This window comes from Haliotis cracherodii, unplaced genomic scaffold (genome assembly GCF_022045235.1).
Source record: "Haliotis cracherodii isolate W230 unplaced genomic scaffold, xgHalCrac1.p SCAF_6, whole genome shotgun sequence".
Taxonomy (NCBI): Eukaryota; Metazoa; Mollusca; class Gastropoda; order Lepetellida; family Haliotidae; genus Haliotis; species Haliotis cracherodii.
The window spans coordinates 26,591,050-26,603,583 of record NW_027266319.1 but is presented as its reverse complement, the minus strand read 5'-3'; the positions used below and the strand labels follow the sequence as shown (position 1 = coordinate 26,603,583).

Genomic DNA, 12,534 nt, shown 5'->3' with positions numbered 1-12,534 from the left:
ACAAAAAATTGAGGTTTAATAATTCGCATGCTGTCCAGCCACCGTGTTGTTATGTGAACAGTACATTCACCCTGTGCAGTGAAAAGAACCCACTCGTTCGTTGGTAGATGGACAGATGGTGGAAACACGAATATGTATGTACACCGAGAAACACAAGTGCTGTCCAGCCACCGTGTTGCTATGTGAACAGTACATTCACCCTGTGCAGTGAAAAGAACCCACTCGTTCGTTGGTAGATGGACAGATGGTGGAAACACGAATATGTACGTACACCGAGAAACACAAGTGCTGTCCAGCCACCGTGTTGCTATGTGAACAGTACATTCAGCCTGTGCAGTGAAAAGAACCCACTCGTTCGTTGGTAGATGGACAGATGGTGGAAACACGAATATGTACGTACACCGAGAAACACAAGTGCTGTCCAGCCACCGTGTTGCTATGTGAACAGTACATTCACCCTGTGCAGTGAAAAAAAACCACTCGTTCGTTGGTAGATGGACAGATGGTGGAAACACGAATATGTACGTACACCGAGAAACACAAGTGCTGTCCAGCCACCGTGTTGCTATGTGAACAGTACATTCACCCTGTGCAGTGAAAAGAACCCACTCGTTCGTTGGTAGATGGACAGATGGTGGAAACACGAATATGTACGTACACCGAGAAACACAAGTGCTGTCCAGCCACCGTGTTGCTATGTGAACAGTACATTCAGCCTGTGCAGTGAAAAGAACCCACTCGTTCGTTGGTAGATGGACAGATGGTGGAAACACGAATATGTACGTACACCGAGAAACACAAGTGCTGTCCAGCCACCGTGTTGCTATGTGAACAGTACATTCACCCTGTGCAGTGAAAAGAACCCACTCGTTCGTTGGTAGATGGACAGATGGTGGAAACACGAATAGGTACGTACACCGAGAAACACAAGTGTCAAAACGGGTGGTGTCAGCCTGGGCAGGTGACTGAGTTCAAACGTGCTGTTGTGAGGTGGGCGTAAAACCCGCATGTAGGCAGCCTGGGTTGTAAACTGACAGAAAATGTAAACATTGTACATATTTGTGTCTTGTTCAAGAAGGATTTAACTCCGAGGGCGAGTGTAAATCTGATAAAAACGAAATTCCGAGGCTACCTTTGAGGGCACAATAATATATTTATGAAGCAAAGTAGACATTTATGGATAAAAACGTCTTTAATACTGTAAAAAGCGACGTTACGGTAAAGATCCTTATTCCGTTGTCAAGCAGGACCGAATGAGGGACTGACTGACTGATATAGGAGATTTAACGTGCGCTTTCCGACTGTAGCGTATTTCGCACACGGGAGACACGAGGGACATTGTACAGAATATATATAGTAGGTGGAGGATTTACAGTAGAGGATTTACAGTAACAACACTTGCATACATTACTTACTCCTTTGATCCCACTCATGTTATCCCATCCACTAAATTGGAAGTAAGAGTTGAGTATATGCTGTCATACGTTTTCCTCCACATTCGTCAATGAAATTCGAAGGATGCAACTCAATCATTCAAGTGTAATTTACAAACATCGTGAAGGTCAACAGGTGTTTCTACTTCCGGTTTCTCGTCAACTTGTTCTAGCTGCTGGACATGGCAAACACGGCGCCTTCAGCGGGAGATAAATGACTTAATTGTTGCTAATAAAATAGAAGCAGGAGCCTGGAACTATATTCCTTATTTAATGAACATAATAATAATTAACTGTCACCTCTGATTAATTGAAATGTCAACAATATTTCCTTTGATACAGTACACACTATATACGAAAATACAGCGGAAAAATAGCGGTATTGACGGAAGCCCCGTTTCAAAAAAGATCATTTTGGAATGTACATGTTAACTTCTTTAGCCAGCAAAGTGTAACAGCATTTACAACAGTCGCTATTCCACGCGTTCTCACACTTGAATATGATATGAGATCATATGTGATTTTTGGAGATATGTGATGATATGGGATATAAGGAGATGATATGGGATATTAGGAGATATGGGATCAAATGCGATCATATGTGATCTCAAGAGATCATATGTTATCTTAGGAGATGTGATGATTTGTGATGATATGTGATATTAGGAGATATGGGATCATATATATATATATATTATATGAGATTATATATGATCATATGGGATCATATGGGATAATATGGGATCACATGGGATCTCAGGAGATGATATCAGATTATATGTGATTTTAGGAGATGTGTAATCATATGTGATCTCAGGATATATGTGATTTTAGGAGACATGTAATATGCGATCATAAGTGGTTTTAGGAGATAATATGTTATCTTTGGAGATTTGTGATCTTAGGTGATGACATGCGAACCGACGCGTGAAGATCCGGGGTAGAATAGGTCTTCAGCATCCCATGATTACCGTAAATGACGACTAACGGGATCAGATAGTCAGGCTCGCTGACTTGGTTGATCGATGTTCATGATGCCAATCACTGGATAGTCTGGTCCAGACTCGATTATTTACAGACCGCCGTCATATAGCTAGATTATTGTGTAGCGTTAAACAAACAAACAAACAAAAACATGCGAACTTACTGGATCGGATGTGATCCTATGTGATAAAAGAGATCCTATGTGATGACGTGATCAAAAGTGATAAGGAGTGATCTTATGTGGTAATTTGTGATCAGAAGCGGTTCCCATGTGACAGCATGTGATGAGAAGTGATCTAATGTGATAATATAGGTCAAAATCAAAACACAAATCACAAATGAATGCCAGATTAAAGTGTATTTATGTCATTTATCAACCAGTCCCGTTAAACCGATAGACGTCAACACGCTCGTTCATGCGCTAACGACATCAGTTTCTTGGTCATGTGATCGGCCTCTCGCCCAAAGTAAAAAGACGCTAAGGTCGTTTTGTAGAACGGACCCAGATCTTAACTCACAGTGAGTGAGTGAGTGAGTGAGACGCCGCTTTGAACAGTGGTTCAGTTATGGCACGGCGTGTCAGCTTGATGTGGCACGGAAGCAGAAAGTGATGCAGGCCTCAGGATTTTACCACGTACGTGAAACTCACGAGCACGGCTATGGTGCTGACAAACCTGGAAACATAATCGGGGCGAACCTTAATAAATGTTGCTGTAAGGAAACGCGTCTACATCGGAGACTATGAAAAGTCCACACCTTGAAATCCCATCCATTTGTCTTTTTGACAATACAATATGTCTGTTTAAATCAACCAAATGCACCATGCTGGAATCACAAACCAACAGCAATCATCATCATCATTATCATCAGTATAATGCGAGACTTACCTTCCCTCTAGGTATCCTCTTCTCAAACGAGATCCAACCGCCCCGTCGAACGTCCTAACCTCCATGTACATGCTACACATCACGGGGACGGACAGCAACAATACATCAGTGCCGCCCGTCTCTTGAATTTACTTGGAAAAAACCCATGCCCAGTATAGTTTGCGGTTGCAGTAAATCTTACCTGATTCGTACAACACATCGCGGGAACGAAAGAAAGTGCCCACATCTGCCGGGGATGACTTTCGATCACCCAGGAAATCATGATGCACTCTCCACTACGAACAGGTGTTTTCAGCAGGGATACAGTGTCAGCGAGGCTTGTATGCGCTTTAAGCAATGCACTTGTGTATGCGGACGTTGTTTGAGAGACAATACGGTTTTTATTTCTGGCCATGTATAGCGTTCTCAGGGAAGTCTTTCAACAAATGACTTTGTTTCTGAAGGCTTGTTCCGAGATTATTTTCAGTGACAGCGAGTGAATAAATGTCATCAACGCCTAGCGTAGTCATGGCAACAGATGTACGTGTGGGGAGACAGGTCGGGAGATGTACTCGTGGTTGACAGTGTGAGCAGATTGACAATACACAAGCTATCTTTCCGAGGCAAGGGAGTTAACTGTCTGTAAAAGTCCAGTATCCACTCTTGCCGAACTGGGCTGGAATTACTGAGATATCTTTTGACTGGCTTAACGAGTCCAATGCATAGTCCAATCAAAATCGCGTAACGAAATCGACATCCGGTTCGTAAACTGCCCTGCAGATTTCGGTTCGATTGCAGGATTTCGATAGCATATGTACCGCCAACTCGGCGTCAACAGTTATTTCTCAAACCTTTCATGTTTTTAATCCAGGTGCTACCTGATTGATGCACTTCGCGAAGTAGGACCCCTTTTATCACAAGACAGAGTTTGATTATCGATCAGTTCGTTTTCACTGGGCGACGCCATGTTGTTTGAAGCAACAAATGCAAGAGATATGAGAGGTGGAATCTGATTGGTCAATAGGAGGGACATAGAAGAGCTTGGCTAAGAAAATTAACTTACTTTCTCTGCACCTGATATGCCATTTTCAACAAGACGCAGAAGTTTAGTACACAAGGGCAGATAACTCGATTTACACTGAAGTGACACTCGGCTCCAACATAACAATTTTATCTCGGTCATCACTGAGAGGATTCCATATTGGAAATAGTTTTGTTCACGCGACTTTCAGATGACACAACACTCGCGACAATCTGGACCCTTTTATAAATCAACAAAGCGTGTCTGTTTGAATTTTGCATTGAATAAAATCATAGACCTAATGTCTACTAAGTTTGTAATAAACGGTTGTTAAAACATCGGCTATCATGTTGCAAGTACTTATGCGGCAGGATCACTCCAGTGGAATTACGTAAGCCGATGTCATCCGAGTGACTTCGGTGACACGCCGTTCATTGTCATGGCTCGTTAAGGAAACTGACGTTAACTCAGCACTTTCGCATTAGAGTTGTACGTGACCACACAGTGACACAGTGAACAGTATGCAGCTACAGTTAGTGCACAAGGAGAGCGTCAGGTACATTGTTGTGACCATGCCCAGCCAGACTTTCAGACAACGTTTTCTTATCTACACCTATATTCATCTGTTCCTTCTGTTATACCTTTCCTCATTCATTTACCCTCACTACTATCCCAGAAGTCGACTCTGGGACACTGTTTCATCATTGAATATTCAAATACTTATCATATCTTTACTGTTTGTGCATGCAGCATGATAATGAATTAGATCTTTTTACAGCGCATCGTATCCAAACATACTCTTGCTAAAGAGCGCTCAGTCATATGCTCTTTAGATGAGGGTGAAGCAGAAGCTCTTGAAACCCTTTATAGAGGGTGATGGTTCCAAGGAACAGCGCCACCTGTTCAAAGTTTTGTTTCCATACGTTTTCGTTCGGGCTTATGTCATATCATCTGCTGTTGACTTGCGCGACCTTAAAAGCTGTCCTCGGTGAGAACCCGCTTGAAGAGTGTGTAGACAGAAAACAAAGTCATGTCCCTCTAGTCGAGGATTACAGTAATACAGAGTGAAAGAGGGAAAACATATTTTATTGATGTGTCACACTTTGCAATTTACATAAGACAATGCATGATTTCAACAAAAAGGTGTAAAAGCTAAGCCCACCTTTGTTAGGTTTACGAAACTCAAAATACGCCATTTACCATCAAATATGAGAGATTATCAAGCGAGAGGCTGCGTTGGCAAAGGGACCGACCATTTGATAGTCGATATTCGGCTGGGGTTGGAGGTGGTAGGGTGGTGGGTTCTGGTGTTTTATCGACAAAAATAAATAATAATGCTTCATTGTGGGGAAAAAAAGAAACTGTGTCAACTTGTTTTTCTTAATATTCAGGCTCATAGTTACTTTTTATTAAATATCTGGCTTTGCAGTTGTAACTGAAACAAATTGATCTCCAGACAAAATCAAATGTCGGTCGTTAAAGGTGGGTTTAAATTGTGTAATTTTATTTAAATAAGTGATATCTTAAATCTGAGTGTAGTGGACACGCGATTAAAAACTAACACTCATCTTCAACGCTATCTCTAAATTACAATATTTACAAATTCTATTTACATACATAAGCGCTATGCATGTCTTAATTTTGACGTGTTTCTCATCCTATAATGCCTGGCTTGCCTTTAGTCGGGTTGGGGACGATCGTTGGAAGTGTATCTGCATGTCGCTGGGGGAAGGACCCACATAAGGGGAAGCGCGAGGGGGTGGGGGGTATAAGAGCGGATGACTCCCTCAGAACCAGAGCCATGCCATCCATAAAGTGAGGCGTGTTCCCATAATGCATCAGCCACAACCCAGGATTGTCTGCCCTTAGTCGAACCACGACGTATCCGCCATTAGGAACCACCACTGTGTCCTTCTCGGGTGGGTGTTGAAGATTTGCGTCGGGTATGTTTCCATTTAACCACGTGGGATTGCCCCAGGTGGCTCTGTTGCAAAAGTTGCGTTGCCTGTCTGGATTGCCTAAACAGTCGACATCCAAGTTGTCTCCCATGAAAAGGCCGGTTGTCTTGTCATATGTGGCGTAACCCGTCCTCAACACGTGGAAATGATGGCCATGAATGTGTACCGGGTTGTCCCAGCCTCGACCTTGGCCCATGTTGATGAGAACTAGCTGGAGTTCTTCCCCTTGTTGCAAATCCAACACCAGAGGGCAGTGACAAATCATGTCGTCTCTGCATTCACTTGCATTGCAAGATATGACGCTTTGCTGAGTCAAAGGCGGTGATAGTGGATAGTTGTCAAACACACGACCGTTGACTGAGCCGGGCTTACTGTCATAGCCAGGAAACGCAAAGTTTAAAAATATTTCTCTGAATGTTGACTTACCAACTGACGCTTGGTACGGTTTAACGGACTTGAGAGCATCAACAGATATGCATTTGGTGTACGGTATTGAAGTGAAGTTCGGGAAGGGACAGTTCACAATGAGACATACATCAGTGGGAGTACATCCTTTTCTTGCAGACTGCGGCTCCGCTTCTGGAGCACCTGTATAGTGTAAGACAGACTCAAGGACACGTGGGTTCTTGCTCTCCAAAGCAACGCCCCTCACCCAATAATTAGACACAGCATTGTCTGCGTAGATGACAAAGTCCACCCTCTCTCCGGGATATATAATAAACGATTCAGCCGTCACGGGTTGAACGTCAGCTCCATCCAGAGCAACAATAGTCAACATATGCTTGTCGATTGACATCCTGAATGGAAGCATGGTTCCTGCATGGATCGTTCTGAATCGGTAGTCCAAGCCTTGGTCCACCTGGAACTGGGTCAGGGGGGCGTCCTTGTTGCTGGCGCCATTGTGGTAACGTCCTCTGCCGTTCACGAGGCCGGAGTCGACTCTTGTAATAGTGTATTTGGATCCAGTTGGGGATGTGGTTGAAGGGAGAGGTGCACCGCCACGAACCCAGCCCTGTCTTTCCCTCAGCTTAGAATCCTGGCTGTCCCAGGAGTGATTCCAGTCCTGGATGGTCAGGATGAATTCTCGTCCGTCCGAGAATTTCCGTGGCCTAACGATCAGTGGACCAAAAGCTCCGTCCATCGTCTGTCCAGCCATAAGGGCGTGGTACCAGTAGGTCCCTGGGCGGTCAGCCTGTGGGTAAAAAGAGTGCATGGTTTATGATTAATATCGATGTATGGACAGCTAGTATTTTATTTTTGCACTATTCTGATTGGATTGTTCATCCCAATTATGCTTGTGACCCATAGGAACGTGACGTCATATTTTTCTGTTGCCTGGCAGTTTACATCACACAACGAACAGTACAGAAAACACAATACAATATACAAAAAACAATGTACAGCACATAACATACATCATACGACGTACAGCAATACAATAATGCAACATACAGCACAACATACAAACTACAACTAACGTATTCACGCCGAGCAGTATGCTCTAGCTTCACGCAAGTTTTTACGTTGATTTTAATCGTAACTACGTGACGTTTTGTCACCGAGCTGTCGCAGTAACTGACGACGGTATGTATCATCGTCACAGCAATACACTGACGGGTGATATCTCAACATGTCTAGAGAACAATATCTTTTCTACATTACCCCAGAAAGGACTACTTGTAATAAAAAAAATTATAAACCAACTGCCACCTTTGCCTATTGCATTGTAGGTATCTTGCTATCTCATGGTAACCTTGTCAGAGGTACTACGTTCAAGAATGAACTGCTGAGAGGTTTTAAATGTAAATTGAAAGACCTAGGTTTTACAGTTGACATCTAGGCTTTTTTTGCTGAAAATGTAAAACCTCGAGCTAGGTTTACATTTTCAACCAAAAAGCTATAACAGAATAGAGATGCAATGTATAACGAAATATCTTTAATCGAGCCACATCTTTCCGAGGCAAGAGACTTAACTGACCATAAAAAAAGTAACATACTTGTCTCGGGAAGATGTCGTGCCATCGGGCGAAAAATATGCATTCAGTCTTGACTGATGAATCCTAGTAATGTATGTTATTCTCTAGACACACACCATACACTAAACGGCAGACGACATACAACATACACTAAACACCAGACATCAGACAACATACACTAAACACCAGGACACCAGACGACATACAACACATACACTAAACACCAGACAACACACAATAAACACCAGACGACATACAACACATACACTAAACACCAGACAACACACAATAAACACCAGACGACATACAACACATACACTAAACACCAGACAACACACAATAAACACCAGACGACATACAACACATACACTTAACACCAGACAACAAACAATAAACACCAGACGACATACAACACATACACTAAACACCAGACAACACACAATAAACACCAGACGACATACAACACATACACTTAACACCAGACAACAAACAATAAACACCAGACGACATACAACACATACACTAAACACCAGACAACACACAATAAACACCAGACGACATACAACACATACACTAAACACCAGACAACACACAATAAACACCAGACGACATACAACACATACACTTAACACCAGACAACAAACAATAAACACCAGACGACATACAACACATACACTTAACACCAGACAACAAACAATAAACACCAGACGACATACAACACATACACTAAACACCAGACAACACACAATAAACACCAGACGACATACAAAACATACACTAAGCACCAGACAACACACAATAAACACCAGACGACATACAACATACACTAAACACCAGACAACACACAATAAACACCAGACGACATACAACACATACACTAAGCACCAGACAACACACAATAAACACCAGACGACATACAACATACACTAAACACCAGACAACACACAATAAACACCAGACGACATACAACACATACACTAAGCACCAGACAACACACAATAAACACCAGACGACATACAACATACACTAAACACCAGACAACATACAATAAACACCAGACGACATACAACACATACACTAAGCACCAGACAACACACAATAAACACCAGACGACATACAACATACACTAAACACCAGACAACATACAATAAACACCAGACGACATACAACACATACACTAAGCACCAGACAACACACAACAAACACCAGACGACATACAACATACACTATACACCAGACAACATACAATAAACACCAGACGACATACAACACATACACTAAGCACCAGACAACACACAATAAACACCAGACGACATACAACATACACTAAACACCAGACAACACACAATAAACACCAGACGACATACAACACATACACTAAGCACCAGACAACACACAATAAACACCAGACGACATACAACATACACTAAACACCAGACAACACACAATAAACACCAGACGACATACAACACATACACTAAGCACCAGACAACACACAATAAACACCAGACGACATACAACATACACTAAACACCAGACAACATACAATAAACACCAGACGACATACAACACATACACTAAGCACCAGACAACACACAATAAACACCAGACGACATACAACATACACTAAACACCAGACAACATACAATAAACACCAGACGACATACAACACATACACTAAGCACCAGACAACACACAATAAACACCAGACGACATACAACATACACTAAACACCAGACAACATACAATAAACACCAGACGACATACAACACATACACTAAGCACCAGACAACACACAATAAACACCAGACGACATACAACATACACTAAACACCAGACAACATACAATAAACACCAGACGACATACAACATACACTAAACACCAGACAACAAATAATAAACACCAGACGACATACAACACATACACTAAACACCAGACAACATACAATAAACACCAGACAACATACAACACATACACTAAACACCAGACAACACACAATAAACACCAGACGACATACAACACATACACTTAACACCAGACAACAAACAATAAACTCCAGACGACATACAACACATACACTAAACACCAGACAACACACAATAAACACCAGACGACATACAACACATACACTTAACACCAGACAACAAACAATAAACACCAGACGACATACAACACATACACTAAACACCAGACAACACACAATAAACACCAGACGACATACAACACATACACTAAACACCAGACAACACACATTAAACACCAGACGACATACAACACATACACTTAACACCAGACAACAAACAATAAACACCAGACGACATACAACACATACACTAAACACCAGACAACACACAATAAACACCAGACGACATACAACACATACACTAAACACCAGACAACACACAATAAACACCAGACGACATACAACATACAATAAACACCAGACAACATACAATAAACACCAGACGACATACAACATACACTAAACACCAGACAACATACAATAAACACCAGACGACATACAACATACACTACACACCAGACAACACACAATAAACACCAGACGACATACAACATACACTAAACACCAGACAACATACAATAAACACCAGACGACATACAACATACACTAAACACCAGACAACATACAATTAACACCAGACGACATACAACATACACTAAACACCAGACAACACACAATAAACACCAGACGACATACAACATACACTAAACACCAGACAACATACAATAAACACCAGACGACATACAACACACACTAAACACCAGACAACACACAATAAACACCAGACGACATACAACATACACTAAACACCAGACAACATACAATAAACACCAGACGACATACAACACACACTAAACACCAGACAACACACAATAAACACCAGACGACATACAACACACACTCTTGAAACGGCAGACGACATACAACACATACACTCAACAACAGACGACCTACAAGATAGTATATACATCATATGATAAACAAGGAACTACGTACAACAAAATAATAGTCCAAGGTGTGTCCGGGCAGGATTGGGCACTGTGTCAGAAAGGGCACGCCATCCATCCAGGGAGTACCTTTCTGGTGCACGCCGTGCCAGTGAACGGACGTCGTGTCGCTGTCCATGTTGTTGGTGACGTGGACGTGGACGCTCTGTCCCTGGTACACCTCTATAGGGGGTCCAGGCATCTGGTTGTTGAACACCAACACCGGCCGGGGCTCCGCCCAGCCGTCCCCTGTTATAACCTTGATGACAGAATGTTATTAAGAGTTTGAAATCGACAATTTGATATTCTGGAGTGGGTAGGGGAAATTTGAAAAAGAAATATTTGGTTCCTAAAACAATATTTTCAACAGATTTTGACCAAACAAAAGTAATTGTTCTGTGGACATACAACATGTGGATGGAATAAAATTATTCGATTCCCCATTTTCTGAGTAATAAATTAAATGGTTTGAAGCAATGACCGAAAACATAATATGTATCTAATATAGCAACTCCCCTCCCCTCTCCATACACACACAGGATAGGAAGTGGTGAATTGACGTCTCACTTATTGATAAAACACCCTGTATTGAAGAAAAAAACATGGCCCAAATTGCATTTTGATTGAATCGATTTCTCATACTTATGATCAATTAAGCCTGTCTAACTTCAATCAATATTTAAATTATTCTCAGTCTGACTCAATTCCCAGTTTACATATCTAAATACTGTAAATTTCACCAGAAAAAAATTATTTGTTCTCATTAAAAACTGCTAAATGTAGTCCCTCTTTACGAATACCTCATCTTGTGGGATCGCCGTGTTGTTGTTGTAAACAGTTGTGTCTGAGATGTACGCCTTCCCAGCATGCACTTTTACAACTGAACCCTTGTGTACCATGGTGAGCTCCCTGCTGATGTTCAGGTGGAAGATGCATGTGTCGGCGGTCATGTTGCATGTCGACGTCACTGGCGTCACGTGACACATCAGTAGTAACGTTACCAGCACGATCATCATCATAATGCTGAAAAAAGTAGTAGTTTTTACCTGGAATTATTTTGTAGCATACATGAAAAGATTAGATCTAATCATAATACGGAAATAATACCTTCTCACAAGTGTTATTTTATACACTCTTCAAAAAAAAAAGAAACTCACAGGTAGTATGAAGTTCATTGAACCTGACTACACAAAAAATCCGGTATATTAATTGGATATATGTTATTGGAAAATGTTGGTGGCCTGGTTTTCGACAAATGGTGCGTCAAAACGCAGCCATTGTCAATT

At 41.8% G+C, this 12,534-nt stretch overlaps 1 protein-coding gene across 1 annotated transcript; it reads right to left on the bottom strand.

Moving 5' to 3' along the window:
• Positions 1 to 5,484: 5,484 nt before the first annotated feature.
• LOC139446060 (uncharacterized) lies at positions 5,485 to 12,267 on the bottom strand. The gene is made up of 3 exons (XM_071227329.1): positions 12,049 to 12,267; positions 11,259 to 11,507; positions 5,485 to 7,454 (listed from the first exon to the last, which is right to left on the bottom strand). Exons 1-3 carry the CDS (start codon positions 12,265 to 12,267, stop codon positions 5,958 to 5,960), a joined length of 1,965 nt encoding a protein of 654 aa, XP_071083430.1. The 3' UTR covers positions 5,485 to 5,957.
• Positions 12,268 to 12,534: the final 267 nt, after the last annotated feature.